Source organism: Lissotriton vulgaris, chromosome 2_1 (assembly GCF_964263255.1).
Source record: "Lissotriton vulgaris chromosome 2_1, aLisVul1.2, whole genome shotgun sequence".
Lineage (NCBI taxonomy): Eukaryota > Metazoa > Chordata > Amphibia > Caudata > Salamandridae > Lissotriton > Lissotriton vulgaris.
The window spans coordinates 1391037415-1391063992 of record NC_141687.1 but is presented as its reverse complement, the minus strand read 5'-3'; the positions used below and the strand labels follow the sequence as shown (position 1 = coordinate 1391063992).

General features: G+C 47.4%; 1 protein-coding gene across 23 annotated transcripts in view; it reads left to right on the top strand.

The window, feature by feature from the left end:
• Positions 1-26578, top strand: part of BIN1 (bridging integrator 1) — a 556732-nt gene that overhangs the window by 364628 nt on the left and 165526 nt on the right. For all 23 annotated transcript variants that reach the window (XM_086957148.1, XM_086957143.1, XM_086957146.1 and 20 more), the window contains one exon: positions 17094-17289. In XM_086957148.1, the coding sequence (XP_086813274.1) occupies positions 17094-17289 (196 nt within the window). The remainder of the gene's footprint in view (positions 1-17093; positions 17290-26578) is intronic.

Here is a 26578-nt window from a genome sequence, read left to right as displayed (position 1 = left end):
AAAAGAACGTGCCGAGCGGCGGAAATACAGAGAAATGAAAGTTGTGACGGAAGAAAAATTCAAAAATCAAATGTGAGAGAGGGTGAAAATGAAAAAGAGCCTGTGCGAAACAATGAAGAAAGTTCTAACGGAGGGGTGTGTAACAAAACCAATGGAATCAAAAAATGTGTACACAGTAAAGGATGTCAAAACAAGACTAGGTAATATACATGTGTAACGAAGAGAAAAAACAGTATAAACACATAACATAAATGCATACTCAAAAAGTCGAATAACCAGCAGACAAAATGTTTTCTGAGAAAGTCATTGAATAGTGTCATAGGAAGCTGCTAAATTCCAGACGTTCGTTGAGTCCTTGTGGCACTGTCGTTCCCAGTTTGAAAATCCAAAATAGTTCTCTTTGTAGAAGATATTTCTTTGGGTCCATGCCCTCTGGTTTAATTACAGTTTCAAGAACCATAAACCGGATTTGACTATTTGTGTGGTTATGTTGCGTAAAGTGCGCAGACACACAAGATTTTAGGTTTTTGTTTCTAATGTTACTCCTGTGTTCATTCAGGCGTGTTTTTATTTTGCGCTCTGTCTTGCCAAAGTATGGTTGTCCGCAAGGACACTTTAGCAGGTATACCACATTTGTGGAGTCACAGGTAGCATTGGTTCTTAGTGGAATCAATTTTCCGGAACTTGGATGATTGATGTTTGTCCCTGGAATGATGTTATGACAGTTTTGGCAATTGTGACATGGTATTGTTCCTTTGTATATTGAGGGTTTGATATTGCGTGATTTAATGAGTGACCGCAGGTTTCTTGATCGTTGATAAGCAAATATTGGCATTTCTTTAAAGATGTTATTGAAATCTGGTTCTACCTGTATTATTTGCCAATGAGTTTTGATGGTTTGTTTGATCAAGTGACTTTTTGTTGAAAATTTAGACACGAACACGTTGGGTTGAGTATCCGAAGTAGTCTTCATCTTGGGTTGTAGTAATGTGGAACGGACAATGGATGTCACGCGTTGGTACGCTGTGTTGATGATCCTGTGTGGGTAACCTCTTTTTGAAAAAAATTTCATGATAGTAGCACTGTCCTTGGTAAATGCATCTTCAGAAGAGGCTATTCTTTTAGCTCTTAGGAGTTGTGAATATGGTAAATGAGTTTTGAGACTGGGTTGGTGGAAACTGGAGTAGTGTAAATAATTGTTGCGATCGATTGGTTTGATGTGTATCGATGTTTCGAGTTTATGATCTTTCAAAGTGATGTTAACGTCCAGAAAAGAGATGTTGGCATTGTTGAAATTGTGGGTAAACTGAATTCTTTCATCGATATTGTTCAGATTGGTGATAGCAAAGGTCAATTCTGCTTCCGTGCCTGTCCAAATTAGAAAAATGTCATCAATGTATCGATGGTAAGTTTGCAAGTGGTTTTTCCAGTGAGGTACAGAAGGGATATGTTCATTTTCAAACTCCTGCATGAAAAGGTTGGCATATGCCGGAGCAGCACAGTTGCCCATGGCTACTCCGGATAGTTGGCTGTAAAATTTGTTGTTGTATCTGAATTAGCTGTGCATCAAAGTGAATTCAATGAGCTCCATCAGGAAAATCTGTAGATTGTGTGGTGTCGGTTTTGAGCAATGCAGCCTCTGCTGCCTGTATTTCTAGATTGTGAGGAATGGAAGTGTAAAGTGAATTTACATCTATGGTACACAGCAGTATTGGTGTGTGTGGATCAATGGTCACCTGGCTGAGTTTAGCCAAGAAATCTGTAGTGTCTTGTAGGAAGCTGGCCATTTGTTTTACAGAAGGTTGTAAGTGACGGTCAATGTAGGTACCAACCGGTTCGTGAATTGAATTTATTGTGCTGACAATGGGTCTGAATGGAGGTTTTGTCAGATGCTTGTGTATTTTGGGAATCATGTATAGGTATGGAACACTGGGATAACTTTTGATGAGGTAGCTGCGATCTTTGGTAGTAATGGTTCCGGTAGACACTGCTTTATCAACGATGGTCTGGAGGATGGCAGCGTATTCTTTGGTTGGATCCGAGTGAATTTCTATGTAGGTATTAGTCTCTGTCAGATGTTTTTGTACACTGTCTAGGTAGAATTGAGTATCCATGATGACTAAGGATCCGCCCTTGTCAGCAGGGCAGATCTGAATGTTATCGTTAGTGGCTAATTGGTTCAACGACATTTTTTCTTGTTTAGTTAGATTTTGTTTGTGTCGTATGGGCACTTTGCGGATCTTTTCAATGTCTTTTTGTACCAATGCTTCAAATAGATCCAAAGCTTTGTGGCTCACTGGGGCCAAAAAAAATGCTTCTGGGACGCAGATCCAAAATTGTATGCTCCTCGGTAGTGGAGGGAGTAGGACAAATGTTCGAGAAAAAGTGTCTTAAGCGTAAATTCCGCATGAATTTGTAAAAGCTGGTTTGGATTTCTAGGTCCTTCATGTTGTAAGTGGGGACGAATGAAGTCCCTTTCAGTAGAACTTTGTTTTGGCTAGAAGAGATAGTTGTGCTCGAAATGTTTATGATCAGGTTCTGTGGCTCCTAGTTGATTGAGCTATGGGACGTTGTTGCTCTGTTGTACTGTGTTCTCCAGGATCTCCGGTTGCATCTGTGCCTACCCCTAAAAAAGGCACCGGTCCAGTAATTTGTGTTGTAGAATGACTTGTAGATGCTGTACTCTGAGATAGTTGACTGGCAGAAGTCCCTCCTTGTTGATGTGCAGTTGGACGGGATGGTGGTCTTGTTTCTTGTCTTAACTGTCATAACATCATTCCAGGGACAAACATCAATCATCCAAGTTCCGGAAAATTGATTCCACTAAGAACCAATGCTACCTGTGACTCCACAAATGTGGTATATCTGCTAAAGTGTCCTTGCGGCCTACCATACGTTGGCAAGACAGAGCGCAAAATAAAAACACGCCTGAATGAACACAGGAGTAACATTAGAAACAAAAACCTATAATCTTGTGTGTCTGCGCACTTTACGCAACAAAACCACACGAATAGTCAAATCCGGTTTATGGTTCTTGAAACTGTAATTAAACCAGAGGGCATGGACCCAAAGAAATATCTTCTACAAAGAGAACTATTTTGGATTTTCACACTGGGAACGACAGTGCCACAAGGACTCAACGAACGTCTGGAATTTAGCAGCTTCCTATGACACTATTCAATGACTTTCTCAGAAAACATTTTGTCTGCTGGTTATTCGACTTTTTGAGTATGCATTTATGTTATGTGTTTATACTGTTTTTTCACTTCGTTACACATGTATATTACCTAGTCTCGTTTTGACATCCTTTACTGTGTACACATTTTTTGATTCCATTGGTTTTGTTACACACCCCTCCGTTAGAACTTTCTTCATTGTTTCGCACAGGCTCTTTTTCATTTCCACCCTCTCTCACATTTGATTTTTGAATTTTTCTTCCGTCACAACTTTCATTTCTCTGTATTTCCGCCGCTCGGCACGTTCTTTTCCACACCCCTTTAGGCTCTGTTTACTTCGGCTTTCGTTTATGTCTATGCTCACTTTACTCCCAGTCCGCTTTGGTCTCTCGTTTATTTTTACTACACTCTCTGCACCTTCAGTCCGCTTTTCTTGGCTCTTGACACGCCACTTAAACGCACTCGCGGCCTTTCTAATCACCTTCACGGAGGGCGTCCGTCAGCCGTTACCTGTCAGAACAGCTGTCTCTACATGTAACAACCGGTAAGAACTCCTGGCCACTTGATTCTTAACACGCCCGCATAGTCTGTTTACATTAGTCACGGTGAATAGACGTCTGGCTCGCACCATTCTATAATTTCTGCTTTACGGTGGTAGATGTATCACTTATAGTTATTTGAAACGGCGACCTCCAACTCACTTCGGATCTCCTTGCACAATCTATCATCCCTCGGGACCCATCTCGTTTTCTTTTGATTAACATTTGGGCACATTTCCTCGATCTTATGGAAGATCATGGGCACACAATCTTATACTTTTAAGTTTCGTGGCACTTGCACTTTTTACTTTAGACGGTGTAAACTTATTTTTTAACACTTCCGGCTCCTGACAGAGTTTCCTTTTACTTATTCCACAGTCATATATACCCCCTGACGAAGAGCCTCCCGGCTCGAAATGCATCGGGGTGAAGTTACATGCATCTGATGTTGTTTGAATTTGAATCTTTTGGAACAGTCTATATAAATGAAAAGATTGCTACAGTATGCATTTTCGAGGAGTACCTTGGATATTCATGGTGAAAACATTTAATGTGAAAAAGTGAATAAAACTTTTGGAACATTACCTTTGGATTACCCTATTGCTCATTTAAGCACACAGGAGTGCTCAGGTCAATCACCTTGTGCTCACAAGGTTTCCCCAAGTACTTATTACGTTTTGCTCTTCCCGGACAGCAAGAGCATCTCCCTGAGCACCCTAAGAGACTACTTTCGCTGGGAAACCCAACTTGAGAAATTTGATTAACTTAGGAGTGCAGCGGAATCACTTTGGTATTCACGTCAGTCTGCTCCCTCAAACAGATCCAGGAGATGGCGTGCAAGAAGATCTGCTGTTTTTTTAAAGAATTCTGCGGGGAACCCATTTGGGCCAATGGATTTCCCCAGACGAAGTTTAGTCAACGCTCCCTTAATTTCATCCATAGTTATCCCCCCCTCCAAATCCCTCTGGTCTTCCTCCGAGAGCACGGGGATATCAATTTGGGCCATGTACCGCAACGCGTCTTCTTGCGTACCCTGGTTCCTAGCCTCATAAAAGGCCCGTAATAGTCAGCAAAGGTCTGAGCTATCTGCATGTCTGTCTGCCGCATCTTCCCTCGTTCATCCATCACCTGCTCCACCCACCGCGCATCCCTCTCTTTCCTGCTCAGCCACGCCAAGAGCCTCCCCGACTTATCCCCTACATCATACAGCCGATGTAACGTCGCAAGCGCCTGCGTTTTTGCCTCTCCCGTCGCCAAATCCCTATATTGTCGCTGCGCATCTAGAAGTCGTCTAAGAGTCTGTGGGTCTTTATTGACCACTTGGTCGCGTTCCAAGTCCAAAATCTGGGTTTCCAGAGTTCAGACCTCCTCCTGCACCGTCCTCTTTTCCCATGCCAGTCTGTTCTGGGCCCTGTCCCGCAGAACCGCCTTAAATGCTTCCCAGAGGACTGTCCCCGACGAAACCGTACCCTCGTTTTCGGCTAGGTAGACCTTCACATCCGCTCTTAGGCCCTTCAGTAGATCCTTGTTTTGTAAATCCCAAGCCATCAGCCTCCAATTCTTTGTCCCCACCCCCCGTCGTCCCCCCCCACTTGTGCCAGGAGAGGTGAATGGTCCGAGATACCTCTGGCCTGATACTCCGCCATATTCTCCACACTAGGTGCCCGTCTTGACATAAAGAGTTCACCCTATGAGCCCCCCAGAAGTACGAGTAGATGCTAGCGTCTGGGTGGAGCCACCTCCACACGTCCACTAATCCCAGGGTGGAGACAGTTCTGGCCAGAGGAGTTGGGGATCGAGTGCCTGGACCTGCATCCTGACCTATCCTGCGCCAGAGACATGACATCATTAAAGTCCCCCCCCACCACCTGTAGGGTCTCCGATGTGTTCAGTGGAATGTCTGTGACTCCCGACAGTGTCCCGGCCTGCAGTTTAGGCGGCGCATAAACGAAAATGATTGTACATTCCTGTCGTCCCCACAAGCCCCGCACCCCTACATAGGTCCCCAGAGGGTCTATCCATGTCTGCGTGACCACAAAGGGAGGAGTCTTCTTAATCAGGATGGCTACATCCCTAGAGCCCCTGGTGTACACCGTATGCGCTAGCACTCTGTAAGGACCCCTCGCCAGGAAGCCACACTTGGTGCCCTGAAGGTGTCTCCCCTGCATCAGGACAACATCAGGCCCTACTCGTTTCACGTAGACTTATACTCGACCCCTTTTAACTTTGTTGCCCAGGCCATTCACGTTCCAAGTTAGAATTTTGGTCCCCCCCCCGAGCCGGGGCCACTGTACCATGACTAACTGGCAGTTGATTGGCATCGTAACATAAGTCTCAGTTGTGAAGGGAGTAGGGCTCCGGGATCCCAGGTGTGAATGACAGTTCCCATTGTGACATGCTGAAACAAGAACCCCCCCCCCCCTCCAAACCAACACCCCCAACCATAGTGTTGTCTCATGTAGATCCACCTCCCCTCCCAACCCCAATAAAGGAGTAATTCCCCCCAAACCACCTCCCTCTCCCCTCCGGTCCCATCCCATCGCCATCCTAAGACCGAGAGTAGGCTTTCCAGGTGAAGGTCTGTCGCCCTCCCAATCTTACCCCCAAAAAACCCGCTCCGAAACTCTTAACTTGGAAACATACAGAAGTATACTCTCAAGCAGATACAAACAAGAAAGAACATTAGATCAGAGAATAAAGCAAATTGTAAGGTGTTGTCCAACTTGCGTGCTCCCCGGCCACTGAATCCATACGTGGTCAGTCCAGCATGTCCCTGCTTCACAAATTAGAGTCCGGGGGATCCCCTTGCGATGCTCCTGCTTCCCGAACCGATTCCTGCTCCATGTCGTTGATCGCCACTACCAGGGGATGCAGTGATTGCTCCTCCGCGTCATCACCCTCCGAAGAAGTACCACCAGGCTCTTCCTCTCCCTCTGACAGTGCGTTCCCACTAGGCAGCAAAACCTGGAACCCAGCAGCCGACCGTGATCCAGGGAGGCCGTGCTCCGCCGCCGTATTGATCCTTGTACAGGGTAAGGAGTGGTCGCCACATTTCTGCTTCCACAAGTTTGCCTCAGTCTCTGTGGCTTTGGCGATCCCCTCGAGATCTCTGTGGACTTTCCAGCCTCCGTTGCCCTCCTAGCCCCGGCCGCAAGTCTGGTCACAGGGGGCGCTCCTCCAGCCACTGCCACGTGTCTTCCGGGTGCGAAAAGAAATACGTTCTCTCCTTGTAGATGACTTTTAACTTTGCAAGGAAAAGAAGCATGTACTAAATACGTTGATCCCTCACTTTAGCCTTAACCGCGTCAAAGGAGCTTCTGCACTTCCTGGCTATAAGCCGGAAATATCATGATCTGTGCGTTCTTCAGACGGATTTCCCCTAGATTCCGAGCTTCCCTTAAGATAATGTCTCTGTCCAAGAAATTCAGGAAGTGGGCAATTACTGGCCGCAACCTAGCCCCCACTGGCGGCTTTGCCATCAGTGCCCGATGTGCCCGTTCTATCACAAATCAGGTCGAGAACTTATCTTTCAGTAAAGTGCGCATCAGCCAGACGTGCAGGAACTCCGCCATATTGGCCCCTTCAATTCCCTTCCTTAATCCCACAAAACGGAGGTTATTGCGCCTGGCACTGTTTTCTGCATCATCCACCTTCTGCAGGAGCTATTTATGTGAGGTTTGGAGCTCTGCCATACCCTTCTTCAGGTCCTGGATGGTGTCTTCAGCCTCCCCCAGTCTAGTCTTCGCCACTGTCACGCGCTCCGTTAAGTTTAGAAAGTACTGTGTGACCTCGGAGCCCACTTCCCCGTTCTTGGTTTCCAGGGTCACACGGGATGCCTGTATGTCCTGCTGGGACGCTTGTATGGCTCCCATCAATAGTGCCATGTCTGTACTCACTCCCGGTGAGTCGGTCTCCAGGGGGAGGGGTGCCGCGGTGAATCGGTCCAGAGTCCGTTGTCGAGGGTTCCTAGGGTCTCTATCTTTCTTGCCCATGTTGCGCTGTCCACTATCCGCGCCTCGGCAGGGACGTTACTATCCGCTGGCCTTTCCGGTTCCCGCCGCTCCTCCACCCACTTCAGCCATCTTCTTAGCCAGATAGAACGGCGGGGCAAAGCAAAGCAGGCCCGGTATAGATGACCCTGCTGCGTCCCGCTAAGAAGTGGCGAACTGGCTGCCTCCCCCACTCCAGCCACAGTACAAGGGATATGTGCCAGCAGAGTAATCAGGGCTAAGGCACCTTCCTTTCTCACAGGCCAACCGGTTCTCTATGCCTCTCCTCACCTCAGCTGGGCCTCCAGGGCCTTTCCACTAGTCGGGCACGGTCCACACCCTCCTTACTGCCGTGGGCCCAGATGGCCTCTCAGGCGGCTAATGTCTGATCAATGATAAAGGTCCTCAATGGCCCCCTGCACAGCTCTCTCCCGTCTCCACCTCCTGCCTCCACCAGGCCGTGGTCTCTTCAGCCTCTGTGTCACTCACCGCCGGGCCAGTCTCCCAGAGCCGATACCAGCCCCCGGATGCTCCGCGCCTCTCACCACGGACTCGGAGGCAGAGCGGCAACACAGCTGTGGGCCCATCTCGGATGAGGAATCTCCTTGGTGCCGCACTTCTCTGCCGCCTCGCCTTGCCCCACACTCACTGCGCTCTCCTCATGCCGCCCGGGCCGAAGTCTGTGGTCCGACCGGCCGTCCCGGCCGCCGCGGCTCCACCCCCAAGTATCAGGTGTGCAGTCCGGAGCCTAGCCCGAGCTCCGCAGTCGCTCCTCACTTCACTGCTTCCCCGTCCGCAGAGCGAGGGACACTCCGCCGGACACTGTCAGACCCTCACTGCCGCTGACGTCCTCGGCCGTGCCTCTCCTCCCAGCACCACCGCGGCGCCATCTTGGACGTCTCCTCAGGGCCTTTACTCCAGCCTCCGTCACCACCAGTGACAGGTACTTCGCGCCACTGCCTTCTGTCGCCAGGGTATGTAGGGACCCTCAGCAGTAGGTTTTCGCCAGATATAGGGACCGCTAGCCACCATTAAATACGTCGGATCTCTTCAGCTGGCTGGAGCAGCACAGACACACGTCCTACTGGGCCATGCTGCTGTCCACGCCCCCAAGATTTCAGCATAGTTGGAAGTGAGTGGCAATCAAATTTATATATAAAAGGTGCGTCTCCGGAAACTACTGGCAAATAAACCTGTTGGACATAAATGGCAAGGTCTTGAAGGAGTGGGAAGAAGTAAATTCAATTACCCCACAAGCACAAGGAGGTTTTAAGGAGGGTCATTTGACGATAGACCACTGTTTTAGTTTATGGGCCACTGCTAATATATCTATAGATCAGTGTTGAGTACTGTATTTTTGTTTTGTAGATTTTAGTTCTGCATTTGATTCTGTTGACTGGGTCTTGCAATGGAAGGCATTAAAGAAATATAGAATTCCCAACTATTTGCTTTTAATCTACCGGAACGCCATAGGGACAATTGGGCCCAAGTAGAATTAGACAGTGAGTAATCCCTCTCTAAGAGGATCAATATAAGAACTGGCCTTAGGCAAGAGTGAATTTTGGCACTGACACGATTTTCCCTTTTTTTGGCCGATCACCCTAAAGTATCCAGCCAATTGAAGAGTTTTAGCCCATAAAATGTATGGCATGCATGTTAGCTATCTTTTTTAAATGGACAATTTAGTTTTTTTTATGTGACAGTAATTGGCCCTCAGAGAAAACAAGACGTAATCACAAGTTACTGCTAGAAGAAAAAAATAAACATGGAAAATACCAAAGTGCTCCCTATAAGAAAGATGAGGCAAACTTTGTGTTTGACAATAAACAAAGTCAAAATCAAGAGAGTTAATATATATAAATATTTAAGGATGTGGTCATCTAGCCTCGATGCAAGACAAGGCACTTTTATCAGTGGGGGGGACTGAAGAAATTTGACAGCTGCAATAGAGGTCTCTCCTTATGGGCAGTGCGGGCAGCATATCAGGACATGATAAGGCCGTAGTTTCAGTATGGTGCCCAGGTGGTTGGCATAGAAGGCAAGAAAAGATGTGACCTCGAAGAAGGAAGGTGCCTAGAAAGACTATTCTATCTCCCATGTTCTTCAATGGTGAAGGCAGTTAGAGTATAAATAGGCCTGACTAGGTGGACTCACTTAGTATATGCAGAGATAATTCTGGGTATGAGTAGACTGCGAGGAATTTTTCAGAATTTCTCTATGTAAAAGGGAGATGTTGCAAAGTGATCTAACCTGGGCCCATGGAGCTAGAGGGAGAATCCTAAATTGCTGTAGTGAATTAAAAATAAAAATAGCAGATGGTATTGACCAGATGAGGTCAGTAAGGCGGAGCAGAAAAGAATAACAAAACAGGTCTCCAAGGAGGAGGATTCAATATATTTAAATAAAAAACAGTCTGTCTCCCACTTGATAAATTCATGGATGGGAGACGAGGCAATTTCCTATCTGGAGAAAATTCCTTATGTAATGATGCGTTGAAGGCTCCTGAGATTTAAATGTGGGTCAACCCAAGGTTTGATATCCGAAGGGCATGGCATTTTGATAAATGAAGATAACATTTGTAAATGTGGCCTAAACATGAAAGGTGATCTAATTCACAATCTTGTGGATTGTCTGTGGATTCAGCACAAAGGAAGTCCTTATTAAAACATGTTTTTATAAAATACGATATTAAGGATAGGGGGCAAGCAATTAAATTATAGATAGAAATGAGATTCTTTGAGGTGATGTGCACTATGGGGTGATTTTTTTTTCGTCTGTGGATACATATTTATGGTCAAATTGATATATTTTTTAAGTATTTTTAGGAACAGTTACATTTTTATGTGATTGTTTTAATTGTGTTTTCCTCTGTTTCTTATTGAGTGTCGCTTATTTTGGATTTCCTTTGTTACTTGTGCTTTTAAAAACTTCTATTTGAAGACTAAAGTCTAAATAAACATATGTGTTGACTGACTGACTGAGTCTTATCCACTCTCCCTTTTCATTCCAACCCATCTCACTCCAGTCCCATACTTTGTATTTGTTTGAATAATTTGATATCATCTCTTTTACTCCTCTCTTCTGATCTCCCATCTTTTGTTATTCTTTAAATTCAGGCACTGTTAGATTCATTAGCCAATCAGGGAGTGTGAGGGGGGGAGAGGGGGCGGTGGGTCTCCCTTCCAGCCAATCAGTGTGTGTTCCTGTCTGGCATCAAAGGTAGCAGAAAAACTGAAGGAAAAAAGTGGTGTGACCCTTGCACTGAAATGATCAACATGCTATTGCTAAATACATACCAATGCCCTCGCCTGAGAAAACCCCCACATTATATGCATCATGACATGCACTTTGCCAAGATCTTTGTCTTCCTTCTTCTAAAAAGCCTTTTTTGACAGCTGAATTCATGCAGTGGCATCCACTGCAAAGGAAGACAGAGATATCACATTACCCATTAAATTGAATTAAAATTGCATTCATATAGCTCTTACTTGCCCTAGTGAGGCGGTAAAGGGCTTTATGGTGGGGAGCACGCTACCAGGGAGCCCAACGTTAGTCGTCAGTCCATTGGTTATTTGAGTTAATACTGCATGCCAAAGAAAACCATTCCATGAATTATTTTCTTTGTGGTACGTTGGTGAGTTGGTTGTGATCAGTAGAGGGGGGTATGTGAGAAGCAAATGTTTTTTAAATGGATTTAAGACAGGTTTGAGACTTGAGAGTAGTTTATATATAGAAGAGTCATACACGGTAAGCAGATGTGCATTAAAAATAAGAGGGGAAGAGTGACTCAAGATCATGCAGGATTATAAGGATAATAGCATGAAGGCCTTTTGCGACAGCATGCAATGTGTGGATGTAAACCTGTGTGAAGAAACTGTTTTAAGTTCTGCTTTAAAGAAAACTGTCTTTCTAAGGATGTGGCAGATAGTCACTATGGTTCAAAAAGCAAGCCCATGGTTCAAAAAGCAAGCCCAATCCTTGCTGAGACTCCTTTACTAGCGACAAGGCAGAAGTGTGACATTGAAGCACAACTCAGTACCCATGATTACAATTTGACACCACCTCCCTTGCCCCGCACTATGCAATACACAAAATAATACCTAGAAAGAACACTGTGTACCTACTACATCAGTGCATTCAATATTGTAAAGTATTATTATAGTTTATGTAAATTGTTTGACACCATACTTAAACAACACATCTAATATAAACGTTCTGTATAACACCCACCAACTAAAAATCTAATAAGCCAGCTGATCAACATGGTGCAGCAATCAAAATTCAGTGCGTGTTTATGTGGCACATTCAGTACATGGTTCGGAAGGTGCTGTCCCCTGCGTTCATCTGAAGAGCACCCTCATGTCCAGTAGAATGGATGTGCCTGTGGTCACCTAGACACTCCAGCATCCCCCTTGCCTTCTAGTGGATGTCACCTGGCTCATAAATCAGTGTGTGGCCAATGTGATGATACCCGACTTGCATCCCACAAATTGATGGCTTTCCACCTACTTGTGATAAAAAAGAACACCAGTTATGGAGTTTGGTGTCAAAAGCCAAGCTATTGGAATCTGAGCATGCAAAATTCCTCTTTAGTTGTTGGCTACTGTTCATTCTTTTGTCAAGGCTCTCACACAAATTTAAAAGCACATTGATTTGCATTCATTCATAATCTCTGTTCAACAGCTGTCGGCACAGGCGGGCTTTCCACAACCATGTGTATAGCTAAATCCTGCGTTCCCCAGGGAGGGCAATTTCCTTCCATCAGCAAAACGTTCACCTGAGGTCGGCCTGATTTATAGGTAGGAATCTTGCCAATCTAGTGGATGTAACCTTGCTCCACCCCCCTTTTGGATCCTACTCGTGCCATTTCTAAACTTGCGGTCCTCTAAGGATAATGAAGGGTCCATCAAGAGCTCAATAGGTTCTCATAAATACCCGACAGGCCCTGGAAGCAGGGTAGGAGAGGACCGCCAGTGACTCCCTTAGTCCACGGCAGGGTGACAATACTCCATCTGGCTTCTGCACCTAGGGGGCAATGACCGCAGCATGCAAAGAAACCCTAGTAATTCAGTTGACTTGGTTGGTGGGCCAACATTTGGAAGATATCTGCAGGGTGGTAGTACAACTGCATTGCACCTATAGAGCACTGACCAGCCATGGATAAGCCTCCTTGGTAATCAACCCATATCCCGCATTTTTTATCCCGCATACCATTAGCCCGCATACTATAATCCCGCAATTGCTTTCAGCCCGCATACCATTATACCACATTTTTTTGTAACGCATGTGCTTTTATCACGCATGCCTTTACAACGAATTACGTTGTAAAGGCATGTATGGTAAATGTATTTGCGTTGTAAACCACGACGATGAGAGAGGTAAGTGGGTTTGGGTTAATTTTTAACGGTGGGGGTCTTGCTGGGGTAGTGATTGTGTAGTGCAGTGTTGTGTTAGTGTAGTGTTGAGTTGGGTGGTTGTTTAGTGTAGGGTCGTGCTGGGGAAAGTGTAATAGTGGTTGGGAGTAGTGTTTTAGGGGGTAGGGTAGTGTTGTAGTGTTTGCGTAGTGTAGGTTCATGCTGGGGGTAGCGTTTTAGGGTTTAGGGTAGTGTTGTAGTCTTTGCGTAGTGTAAGGTCATGCTGGGGGTAGTGTTTTAGGGTTTAGGGTAGTGTTGTAGTGTTTGAGTAGTGTAGGGTCATGCTGGGGGTAGTGCTTTAGGGTTTAGGGTAGTGTTGTAGTGTTTGCGTAATGTAGGGTCATGCTGGGGGTAGTGTTTTAGGGTTTAGGGTAGTGTTGTAGTGTTTGCGTAGTGTAGGGTCATGCTGGGGGTAGTGTTTTAGGGTTTAGGGTAGTGTTGTAGTGTTTGTGTTGTGTAGGGTCATGCTGGGGGTAGTGTTTTAGGGTTTAGGGTAGTGTTGTAGTGTTTGCGTAATGTAGGGTCATGCTGGGGGTAGTGTTTTAGGGTTTAGGGTAGTGTTGTAGTGTTTGCGTAATGTAGGGTCATGCTGGGGGTAGTGTTTTAGGGTTTAGGGTAGTGTTTGCGTAGTGTAGGGTCATGCTGGGGGTAGTGTTTTAGGGTTTAGGGTAGTGTTTGCGTAGTGTAGGGTCATGCTGGGGGTAGTGTTTTAGGGTTTAGGGTAGTGTTGTAGTGTTTGCGTAATGTAGGGTCATGCTGGGGGTAGTGTTTTATGGTTTAGGGTAGTGTTGTAGTGTTTGCGTAATGTAGGGTCATGCTGGGGGTAGTGTTTTAGGGTTTAGGGTAGTGTTGTAGTGTTTGCGTAGTGTAGGGTCATGCTGGGGGTAGTGTTTTAGGGTTTAGGGTAGTGTTGTAGTGTTTGCGTAGTGTAGGGTCATGCTGGGGGTAGTGTTTTAGGGTTTAGGGTAGTGTTGTAGTGTTTGCGTAATGTAGGGTCATGCTGGGGGTAGTGTTTTAGGGTTTAGGGTAGTGTTGTAGTGTTTGCGTAGTGTAGGGTCATGCTGGGGGTAGTGTTTTAGGGTTTAGGGTAGTGTTGTAGTGTTTGCGTAGTGTAGGGTCATGCTGGGGGTAGTGTTTTAGGGTAGTGTTGTAGTGTTTGCGTAATGTAGGGTCATGCTGGGGGTAGTGTTTCAGGGTTTAGGGTAGTGTTGTAGTGTTTGCGTAGTGTAGGGTCATGCTGGGGGTAGTGTTTTAGGGTAGTGTTGTACTGTTTGCGTAGTGTAGGGTCATGCTGGGGGTGTTTTAGGGTTTAGGGTTGTGTTGTAGTGTTTGCGTAATGTAGGGTCATGCTGGGGGTAGTGTTTTAGGGTTTAGGGTAGTGTTGTAGTGTTTGCGTAATGTAGGGTCATGCTGGGGGTAGTGTTTTAGGGTTTAGGGTAGTGTTGTAGTGTTTGCATAGTGTAGGGTCATGCTGGGGGTAGTGTTTTAGGGTTTAGGGTAGTGTTGTAGTGTTTGCGTAGTGTAGGGTCATGCTGGGGGTAGTGTTTTAGGGTTTAGGGTAGTGTTGTAGTGTTTCCGTAATGTAGGGTCATGCTGGGGGTAGTGTTTTAGGGTTTAGGGTAGTGTTGTAGTGTTTGCGTAGGGTAGGGTCATGCTGGGGGTAGTGTTTTAGGGTTTAGGGTAGTGTAGTGTTTGTGTAGTGTAGGGTCATGCTGGGGTTGTGTTTTAGGATAGTGGTGTAGTGTTTGTGTAGTGTAGGGTAATGCTGGGGTGTAGTGGTTTAGTGTAGTATTGTAGTGTTGTGTAGGGTCATGCTGGGGGTAGTGTATTAAGGTACTGTTGTAGTGTTTGTGTAGGGAAGTAAAGTGCTTAATGGTAGTGTTGGGGGGTCGTGCTGGGTAGTGTAAATGTAGTAAAAGGACTGTAGTGTAGGGTAGTGTTTGGTAGTGTATGGTCGGGTAGTGTACTTTCACTTACCTTTTAAACTTTTACAATGAGTATACCTTTAACATGCATGCTTTTGCGTTGTAAAGGCATGCGTGCTAAAGGCATATTCGTTCTAAAAGTTTTAGTTCTTTTAGTTTGCGGCCTTATAGTATATGCGGGATGAAAAATGCGGGATGATTGTATGCGGGATTTCGACATATATTCGCCTCCTTACCAGATTTGGAGATAGCTCACTGGAGATTCTGTCAGGATGGTGGTTGGTTGAAGGCAATGTCTCCACCAAGGTTTTACCAGGGCAGAAATTGTATTGAAGTGGCACTCCCAAATGTTGGTTTACTTTTCTGTGGTGCAGTGCTTCATTGTATTTTTGGTCCGTTTTGGTATCCATCCCTAGGTTCCACACCTTCCTACGTTTACTCCCATCTCCAGTCCAGTTCAAGTTGGAGGCCCTGTGAGACTCCTCCTGGAAGTACTGCCTTCTTACCTGCTGGGGAACTCGGGACTGCAGTCAACCCGTAAAACAGATATAGCTCTGGTGTATAAAATGATGGGTTACGATCTGGTTGTAGCCCAGCTGCCCCTTGTGGTGTGCTGCCGCAGGTCCGACCAGATCCAAAAGGAACCAACCGAGCAGCACTGGTTGCAAGAGTGTAAAAGAATCTCTTTTCGGGATGCTGTGCTCCCTACTTGGGAATGCATTTCGCTGGTATTCTTCTTACCTGAAAGAAATAAATTAGATTTTGAGTAGAATTATTTGGACATGGTGATCACTTGCAAACACATCCTTTCTTTGCTAGAATGTAATTGCAATCAATCTTTCTTTATCCCAATTCTCATTCTGTCCCTCTTTCATTCCCATCTTGTACCCTGTCCACCCACTGTGCACTTACGCTCTTTACTTTTGCCGATCTGGAAAGAGGCAATTTTGACTATGCTTTAGGGAAAATGTTCTTTTCCCCTCAGTCGCCTTCCCCTAGTATGTAGTAAACTGCTACATCACACCAATCTGCAGCCAATACCAGTATTTGTTTGTAGAATTATGTAGCGCGACTCATCACCAGTGAGAGAATCCAGGCGCTGTCCATGATGAGATTAAACGATCTGCCCAGAATCACAGGATGTATGTAAATGTAAATGTATTGCGATTTATATAGCGCACGTATCACCCGAAGGCATCAAGGCGCTTGCCTTGGGAACCCGTCCTGGTATTCCCCTGTGAGATAACCCCAGCAGGGTATCCACAAGGTGAAAACCAGGCATCCCGCCGCGAGGGGCCGTAGTGGAGATTAAGCTATTGCCCAGAGTCAGCAGAGTGTGAACCCGTGAGTCGAGTAGGCACCGGAACGAGAATTATCGAGTCCGTGGAATTTTTGAGCCCAAGACGCGCCGAGGCGGGGAATTGAACCCTGGTCCAGGACTGATCTCAGCTTCCGGGTCTGCCGCCTCTAACCCCTGAGCCACACTTCTCCACATGTTGTGCCGACGCCGAGTCGGCATTTAATAGTGCATATCTATAATTCACAGAAAAATATGATCTAAATAAATGAAATCCGATTAAAGGGGACCAGGCTAAGATAAGCTGGAGATACTAAACATAATGGCACCCACCGCTTGTGGACGTTAGACTTCACAGCTTATGCAGTAGCTTTATAGAAGAGGTACGCGACCAATGCCTTGCATGATACGGACCTTTAAAGTTTGGGTTTGATTGGAGCATAATCAAGAGTCCTTACCAAAACTCAAGTTCTATATAGAAAAAAGGGGTACTTATTCTTATCTTTGAAACATCAGAAGTATTATTTTTAGTAGATTCTCTCTCAATACACATATTTCTGTCCACCTCGCAGTCATCTACATTGCAATGAACCCAGTGGATAGCAAGTACTATTTCTTCCGTATTTGGGGCGTCAAATTTTTGCGTTTGCAGGAAAGCGTATTAATAAAGTATGGTGCCCAGTCTGATCCACTGCTGTGCTTGTGCTCTCTCTTCACTCTCTAAGTCTTTGAAATATTTTTTTGTTTGTGTAGTGAGACGAGCTCTGTAAAAGTAGGCAAACCCCCATCGCTTCCTTCAGACGGCTCTCCGCTCACCAGCCCAGAGACCAAGGCTGCCAACCACAAGCCTGAGGAGGACCTTCCAGCTGCCGTCACCCCATCGGCCCCCGCAGCTCCTGCCACCCTTGGAGAAGTGCCCGCATTGACATTAACCAAGTCACCATCGCAGGTAATCTAGAAGTATTCTTCCTCCTTGCCCCAGGTACTTCATTCGGTGACATTAACTGTTCTTAACGTAATTGCGGTTAATACCGCCAATCATTTTCAAATGTGGTTGCCTGCTCTTTCCCTGCCTTGCATTCCCCTTACTGTTATCTTGCCTTGATTGTTCTCTTTTTCACGCTTTTCTTTTCTCTTCATATTTTTTCTTTTGTTTCAATGTCTTATGGTTTCTTTCGGCTTCTCTGCCTTGCGCAAATTGTTAAGCCCCATCACCATCTTTTGCCCTAGCGAACATTTTCTCCATTCCATTCCTTTTTTTACTGCTCTTCCTATCTCCCACCTTATTGCTCTCCTTGCTTCACTCAGCCCCTTTGCCTCTTCTGATGTTTTTTCCAATTCTCCTTCTCTAACCCTCTTCTAAAAAGTCTCTCTTCTAACTCTAACCCCGTTTCAATCTTTATTTCGGTATTTAATCAGTTTTTCACTTATTTTCTTTCACCTCTTGTTTTGTTATCTTTTGTCGTTTATTTTACTTCTTGCTCTTTTTTGTGTTCTTCCTGTTCCATCCTCTTTCCTGGGTGCTCTTGTCTAAGAGCTATTGCTCTTTTTTTTCCAAGCAGCCCTCGTGCTTGCAATACGAGCTCCTTGTTTCTTGATGAAAAACAAGGGTTAGGGAAGGGATAATTGTTTTACTAAGTACAGAAGCCGAACTGAGGCAGCTTGCTTCAGTGACTACATGATCCACATTAATAGAAAAGTATTTTCTGAAATCTGGAGTAGCCAGATCTGTTGGTGTTTGTTTGGCTTAAATGTACTAGATTTATTGATGAGTTTCTGTGGAGCCCTACAAATCACAAAAATGTGCAATGGGTTGAAGATATGAAAGATGGCCAATCTCGGCAAAATTCATCAAAGCAGTGACTGTGCATCTGCTTCTCGGTTTCAAAAAACATAATATTCTATGGATCTTTACTTTTATATTTTCACTCTTCTGTAACAATACATCTCAATCACAGTTCTAGTTGACAAATGATAACAACATAAATACAATGCAGGTACATAATACACAGTTGTCACATGCTTAGAAGTTGGAACACAAGCATTGACGCCCCTCCGTTTATTAACATGGGATCTCAGAACAAAAGCCCTGCAAGTGTTTTGCAACACAAACCTGTTACCACTCAGTTCTGATACTAATTCAGTGATTCGCATTTGTGCATTCAAGAATTCGAGTTAAGACCTTCAGAACACAAGCAAGCTAGAATTAACAGAGGCATGCATGATAGGAGCACCTGCGACACAAGCCAATTATTAGGACTGAGAATTCTAGAACACTGGATTTATTATATCTCACCTCAAATTGCAGCATGGCAGTTTTTCAGTTCTTTTGAACTTTGAGGTATCTTCAAATATCATTCTAGATCTGTTTGCCTCTGAGGAGTAATTACTGTACTTTCAAGTTGATAATGTGACATACCCACACTAGTTGTGACCCCAGCTCTAGTAGCCCACACACTGTGAACACAGATGTACACTCCTGGCACCAGGAACTATCGTAAGCATCTGACACTTAAGCACACTGATCAATGCCCCACTCATGACAAGATTTAGTCCATGCTCAAGAAATCTGCATTTTGTCCTATCAAAATATCACAACCACAGTAAACAGAGACACAGCTACTGACACAGTAAAGCAAGAAGTATTAGCTACACCAAAATTGTGATCCTTTAGTTCAGCATGTCATTTAAACACTTACTCCATGTGTCTTGGAAAGCATTGCAACTCCTCCTAAACCTTCAAAGGCTTCCACAGTCCGCAACCAGCTTTATTCCAGTCTGCCACCCTCCATCCCTTTCCACTCCATTAACCAGCACTATCCTTTATAAATCCCACCATGGGCCTGATTCTACTTGCACAAAAACCCATTTCCCCAACATCTCCTCACACTACATCAATTACCCCTTATTCATCTTAACTGTAAATCTCACTCTCACAACCTTTCCCATTTTGACGCCTTTTGCCTCTACACGCTCCAATCCATCATACCTCATACCTTTCATCTGACTTTCCTCAGTCATCTCCATAGCTCTTTATTTCTTCCTCTGAACTAATTCCTTCTCTTCTCTGGTAGGGCTGTTGCTTCTCTACCCCTGAGATCCTTAAACCGAGTGGTCTCCGGGCATATTTCAATAAACTCAGAGCATCTATCTTACATTACCTATGAGAGAAAATTCCTCTCGCTATCCCCAATCTCATTTTGCCCACAACCAGTTTTTTTCACTCTCTCAGGTGTATATTGTTTGGGGGATGATATATGCTTCATCTTTAATGTTGTATGCCTTTCCCTAAATCATTGCATCCCCTCTGATATAAACCAGACACCATTGTCTGATACAAACGCTTTGTTCCTAGAGAATCCATCCTCCAGTAATTTTAACACTCATTACATTTCAGATTTAATTTCAGGATGCCTAAAAAAGGTGCTTTTGACCGCTTGGAAGTATGATCCCCTAATACAATGATAAACATATTTTGTTGGCAACACATTTCATGGTCTTAAGAAATCTATGCCCAAACTCTGCCAGAGATCTGGAAACCTCAATTTCTTCATTGATGATACTTTGCATTTCAAAATCTTAAATCTTGTTACTGTTTCTGCACCTGCCAAAGCTTCCCACTTTGCAATACACCTTATGGTCCCTTGCCCTTAACCACAATTGTTTTTGTAATCTTTCTTTATTCAAAATCATTCTAAGGTGATACTTGCGTGCTCTGTTGGTCAACCTGGGCATGAGACAAACTTGTGGAAATTCTTTTTTGCCAGATTATAGGCTAATAATTACCACAAATCATGGGTTACGGAAGCTCCAGACAGGCATTTACCTTGGGTTTTTGACAGTGCACCACAGGAGCAACAGCAAAGAAGCACAACGTTTGGGCACATGAATGGAGAAATATGCCTGATGCTGCACTGGTTCAGAGTAATAGAAAAGGGACATGGCTGTGTCACTTCTGTGCCATGCAGTTCCTCAGATCGGCTGCTCCACTGCTCCCCGAGCCTTCAGACAGAGCAGCTTGAAAAGACTCTTGAAAGATGTACCCTGGAGGGTGGAGCAGGTGCTATAGCCACTCCATTTGTAAACAGCATTTTTAATAAATGTCTTAGTTCTTCCAAGTACCTTTGAAAAATTCTGAACATAGAACTTTTCCCTTTCATTCTAAAAACCTACATAATATTGAGATGTCTAAGGGGCTCAAACCTGTGATCTGTAATTCAGCGACAAACCAATGCAAGACATTTAAGAGACCTGTCCGTGAGCTGGTGGCGCTACAGTGCTTGTGTGCGACACATGTTTGCCCTTGTTATAAGATACATTTTTGACCTGATTATAAGATACTTGTTTGACATCGTTATAAGACACATATGTTTGACTTTATGAAGCGTGCTGCCCCTCTGTACCACAGTGCTTGCCTTGATTGCAAGTGAATAAGATATAGGCTTGATCTGAAATTCCGGTCTTCAACAAGCAAAGGAGTCGCTCTGACCCAACCAGCAGCTGAGGCTTGGACAGCCGTGGCAGCCTCTCTCCGGGTTATGTCCATGCTTTGGTTCCCACTTCCACGTGTCTTGTTCTCTTCATGATTATAAGGCAGCACATGTCGTCTATGACATTACCTCCTCGTTAGTCTTCCTTGCCACATGATTAACAAAGTGAGCTTCAGCTCCACACCAGAACCCTCCAAAGCAAAAAGTCAGCCTCCCATGCCTCCCATCCCTTCCCAATATGGCCGACCCACTACACACCTGACCTCTATAAGAGGCGGGCGGCCCAACCCATCAGCCTGTTTTTTTAGTTCTGCGCACGTTTACTCTCCAGATGCGCCTTCAGGTAGGTGGCTCCTGCTGTAGCGGGAGCTTGGGTCCTTGGTTGGTGGTCTTGCGCTAGTGGGCTCTGTGGCCTTTGGACCCCCCCCCCCTTCCTTCCCCTGGTCTCTTCTGGGACTGTTTAGGCTCTGCCTTAGCGGGCCAGGGGTCAATAGAGGGGGAGAGCGGGGTGGTCTGGGGCTCTGCTGTGCCTGCTCCCTGCGACCCCTCGCCTCGCCCTGTCAGGGTCATAGTACCTCTGTCTCACCGGTGCTCTTTCGCATTGTTCGTGTGTCTTTCAGTTTTGGCTGTGACGCGGTTAGTTGTTGTTTAATTTTTTCCCGGGAGGTGCGTTGAGCTCCTGTAGCAGTGCTTCTACTTGGGGGTTCCCGGTGGGGTCTTGCCCCCCTTCTCACTGTCCTTGCACTGGTTTTTGGTGTGACGGGGCGCTCCTTTCATCAGGTTTACACTGCAGAGTAATTTGTTGGCAGTGTATTCTTTCAGTTTCCCCGTGTACCCCTGCCCTGTTGCGGGGGTGGGTCTGCCTTGACCAGCCCGTTTCTGCGGCCACGCCACCATGTGCACCCCGGCCTTTGTACGGCCTGCGCTGTCAGCCCCATGGGTCTGGCCTCCGAGCTCTCCCCCAGCAGCTCAGCTCGTTCGGCGCTCTGACCTTGGTCCCCTGAGGCAGGATTCGAGACCTCCCCCCTGCTGGGTCCCGCTTTTCACAGACTCACCTTCGGCCGGGGCAGGTGCAGTCCTCGGCGCTGCCTGGGGATTCTGCACGGCGGGAAATGGCTTGCTGCCTCAAGCTTCGGTCTGTCCTGCGGGAGTTTGCGGGGGTCGACTACGCAGCCGGGTGCCGCTTCTTCCCACGTTTCTTTCCCGACATCTGTCGGGTGGGACCAGGCTGTTTGCTCTTGTGAGCCTCCATGTTTCGGCTCCTCGCCTCGGACCAGGGGGCGGGGCCAGGAGCCTTCGGCTTCACTTCAGAGGTTCATGTGAGTCAGCAAGTGACTGGTTACAGCTATTGCCAGTTCGTGGATTCGGCATATGGTAAGGACTGATATTCATTTGTGTGCTATTTCGGTGTTCGTTTGAAAATGCTTGCACGCTGTACTGTAAATAATATCACTGATGTGATATCTGTTGGGGACATCTATTTGTACTTTTCGTTGCCAGGGCTCTGTGTATGTGTTTATTTACATTTCCTCCCTGGTTGCGGGCCCCGGTTTCCCTCCATGTTTTCACGGGTTGATTGGGGGGGCGCGTCCTTTGGGCTCTATCAGTCTCCCTTGTTCTGTCTGATTCTCCTGCTCTCCCTGCGCTCACGGGCTCTTTGCAGGGTCTATGTTTTGGTTTGGATGTACTTGGTTGGGGCCTCTGTTCATGTTCATTGTCACAGGTTCAGTTCTCGTCTGGGCCGCTCGGTTGAGCGTGGTCCTGTGGGTGTACACATCTTTCGTGCCGGCATGCCTTTCGTGGTGTGGGTGCTCCTGGTTTTCCCTGTTAAGCGTGCGCTGCTTGTCGCGTTTTGGGTCCTTTCTGGAATGTTTTTTTCTGCGATTGCCATGTGGGATTCTGTGGAGTGGTCATCCGCTCTTGCTTTTGGGGAAGTGGTGTGGTGCAGCGGCCAGCGCATCTGGCCCTGGAACCCAGGGGCTCGCGGTTCGATCCCTAATGGCAGCCGATCAGCCCAGCACCACGTGTCTCTGGGCAATAGCCGGCTTACTCTTCCCGAGAGCCCCCAGCACCTTGACGCCTTTGGGTTTTTGTTAACAACCTGTAGTTTTACCATCACTAGGCTATTGGTCACTCTTGCGGCGTCCTCTTGCCTGGTGGGGTGTGTGTTCCTGGCCTAGTGTGTTGCGAGCATTGTCCTGCGGTTCCTCCGTACTATATGCTGTGGCACTCAGTGGGGGAGCATTTGACTGCTGATCAAGAGGTCCCCTCCCAGGTATTGTTCTTGGACCCTTTTCCTTTCCGTTGGGTACCCTCTCTAGGTTTGGATTTCCGAGGGCTACGGTATGTCTTATGGGGCCGTGCCGCTGTCTGCCCCATGCGTCCTTCCCTGGGCCGCTTCAGTGGTCTCCGGGTGGGCTTTTTCTTCTGCTGCTGCTCTTGTAGTCTGGCCTTTTCTTTTCCAGTCCATGGCGGTTGCGTCCCCGGTTGCCTGTCTCGATTGGCGGCCTTGCGTTACTCTCCCGGTCGTGGTTCCCTCGCGTCCTGGGGGTTGGGGCCTCTGCTAAGGGGGCCTTTTCCATGGCTGGGTCTGATGGCACGGTGATCTCATGGGTCCGCTGTTGAGGCCTGTGTTTGTCCTCATGGTCGCAGGTTCTTCTCCTGGCGGGTCTACTCTGTCTTTTCCTCCATCTTGGGGCGATATGAGTTCCTTTCCACTAGGTGACCGTTGCCTCCTGTGATTTAGCCCCTTGAGGCCCTTGGGTGATTTGTGTGCTTTGCACTTACACGTTATGTTTCGCCTCTGCTGGGTCGCCGTCGGTTGTTGGGCTCCCAGGGTCGGTCCGTCGAGCTGTGGCTCTGTGGTGGGTCTCCTCCCTTGGGTGGCTGTCCCCCTTAGTCTGTTTTTTTGTGGCCCCCGCTGTTCCTGTCCGGGTTGTTCCCCTAGTCTGGGCCCTTCACAGGGAGTGTTTTGGGTGCTTTTGTCTCTTGTTGTGCTTTCAGTCTGTCCGTTGGGGACCCTCCCCTTTCGGTTGGTCTTTGTGCCCTGTGGGCCTTCCCGTCTCCGCCTGTTCCCGTGGGTGTCCCTTTTTCTTGCCCCGGTGGCTCCCTTCCCACCCAGTCTGCCAGTGGGTCAGGTGGTCTTTCTGTTCTGGTTTCCCCTTCCTGGGTGTTGGCGGCCTTTGCTTCCTCTCTGTGACACCCTCTCGGGTGTCTTCTGTGCTGATCTGTGGCTGGCTGCTGCAGCCTTTTTGGTACTACGCCTTGCCTTTGGTCATGCTTCCCGTCCTTGGTCTTCCTGGGTCCCTTGGCCTACTTGCCCTGTGTGCATCTGCCCTCCTCTGCTCTGGGTTACTGACTGGATCTGTACTGGTTTGCGCCTTGGTGTGTCCCAGCCTGGGTCTTCCTGGGTTTGGGCTGCCTCTCCTGAGGGGTCCGTGTCCTTCCCGGGTGCAGGGGGCCTTTGCCTCCCTTTGTGGCGTGCGGGGGTTACCGGTCGGTGCTGGGTCGGTTGGTAGGTTTTCTGTCGCCCATTCCTTGGCTTCTCTGGAATTTGCCCTGGCCCTGTGGGGGCTTCTGGTTGCTCACCTAGGCGGTTTCTCCCCTGCTTCGTGCACCGGGGTGTTTGCGGGGTTCGCCCCCTGTTGACCTTTTGGCGCAATGGTGCTGTCCTTGCCTGGGTCTCTTTTCTTCTGGCTCCGGCAGTACCGCCCTGTCAGCTCATGTTCTCGTCTGCTCTCCTACGGTACTGTTGGTCGGGCCTCTTGGTGCCTGGATAGGGGTTCTCCTCGAGCCCCCTGCTTTGCACTTTCCTGGGGTCCTTTTACTTCCAGGGGTTCTGGATCTATGGACTCTGTGGACTGGCCAGGGTTTTTGTCCGGTTGGTGGTGCTCGCCTGAGTGCGTCTCCATTGGCGTCCGCTGCTACGATGGTTGGCTTGGGCAATGTTACTCTTTGGTCCGTGTTGGGCCTATGTGGGTGCAGGTTTTTTGTCCTGCCCCTGCTTTCTGGCTTTCCCTTTCTGGTTTTTGTGTCTGGCGGTGCTGTTGGGTGCCCGGGGGTGCTACTCCCAGTTCTCTTCTCCCTGGCGGGGTCCTGCGCTTTCGGTGTGGCTTTGTGTCCTTTTTTTTTTGTCCCTGGTTTTGGGGTTCTGGGGCCTGTTGGCTCGGTGGCTCTCTGGGAGTATTGACGTGGCTTGGGCTTGTTTCGCCCTGTTTCTCCTGGGTGCTCGCTTCCTTCTTGTGGGGCGTTCCTGGGATGGCGGTCTCGGCCCGCCGCGCAGCGTGTCCCTTCCTTCGGGCTCCATGTTTTTTCTTCTGCTTAGGGTCCTCTGGGTGAGTCCCTGTGGCCTAGTGGATGTGGTCTTATACTCTTCCCCTCAAAGTTGAGTGTTCAATTCCAGGTGTTTTCGATGTTTCTTTTTCCTCATGTACGGACGTAGGCACCTCTGATTTCTTTTAATGGCCGTTCGATTCCTTTCTGGTAGCTTGCCCTGGTCCCTTCCGCCCTACAGCCTCCATGGGCGAGCCTCTGGGCCTTCCGCCTTTCTCGGTTGGCTGGTTGGGTTCCCTTGGTAGCCGGGTCTCTTCAGTGTCATTTCCGGCTCCTTCCTGGGTCTTTTTTGCTTTGTGCCTGCCTCTGTTCTCTCGTAGTCCCGATCCTTTCCGGGGGTCCCTTTGTGTTGGCCTCCCTTGAAGTGTTGCTGTGTTTTTCGGACTGCGTCTCTCTTGCTGCGGTGGCTTTTTTGTTGGTTGCTGTGGTGGGGTTGCCCTCTGTGTCATGGGTTCTTGCCCCCTCTCACTTTTGTCTGTCTGTTGGGCTGTCTTGGTGGGTTGCTGCTTTCTCTTTTGGTGCCTGTTGCTGTTGCTTTTGGCTCTGTGCAGTCTGGTGCCGTGCTTTCTCTGTCCTCCTTCGGTCTTTCCTGGGACACCTTTTCTGGCGGCACTTCGTGTCTAGGGGGTCCGGGTTTTCAGCCCTTCTGTTGTCTTTCAGTTCCGGGCTGGTTCTTCTGGCTTGTGGTTGCCTCTCTTGGGTGGTTCTTCCGCTCGTCTAGCCTGTTTGGTTTGTCCTGTTCCGTGGGGGTCTCATTCTGGTCCATTGGTTTCTTGTGAGTTTCCATGAAGCCGCTTGGCTTTGGTATGTGCTGACTTTGTTAGTCGTGTGGCGAGGAAGACTAACATGGAGGTAATGCCCCGATTACTTACCGGTAATCTTCATTACTCAGAGTATAGTCTTCCTCGCCACATGAGTTCCCATCCCTCCCTCCCTGTCTGGCTATCGGCTTCATGTTTATGCTTGGTAGTTTCAGGCTGATGGGTTGGGCCGGCCTGCCTCTTATAGGGGTCAGGGGTGTAATGGGTCAGCCATATTGGGAAGGGATGGAAGGCATGGGAGGCTGACTTTTTGCTTTGGGGGTTCTGGTGTGGAGCTGAAGCTCACTTTGTTAGTCATGTGGCGAGGAAGACTATACTCTGAGTAGTGGAGATTACCGGTAAGTAATCGGGGCATTCACAGTGAAGTGTTTCGTGCCTGAGACAAAATGATATTGGCCCTGTATCAATGTATGTATAGGCATTTATATAGCGCACTACTTACCCGTAGGGTCCCAAGGCGCTTCGACCGCTGCGAAACCCTTCCTGGCTTCCCTGAGAGATGGTCCCTTAATGGGTATCTCCAGGGTGAGACCAGGCATCCCCGGCGGTCTGGTGGGGCCGTTAGTGAAGATGAGGGAAGCTAATGCCCAGAGTT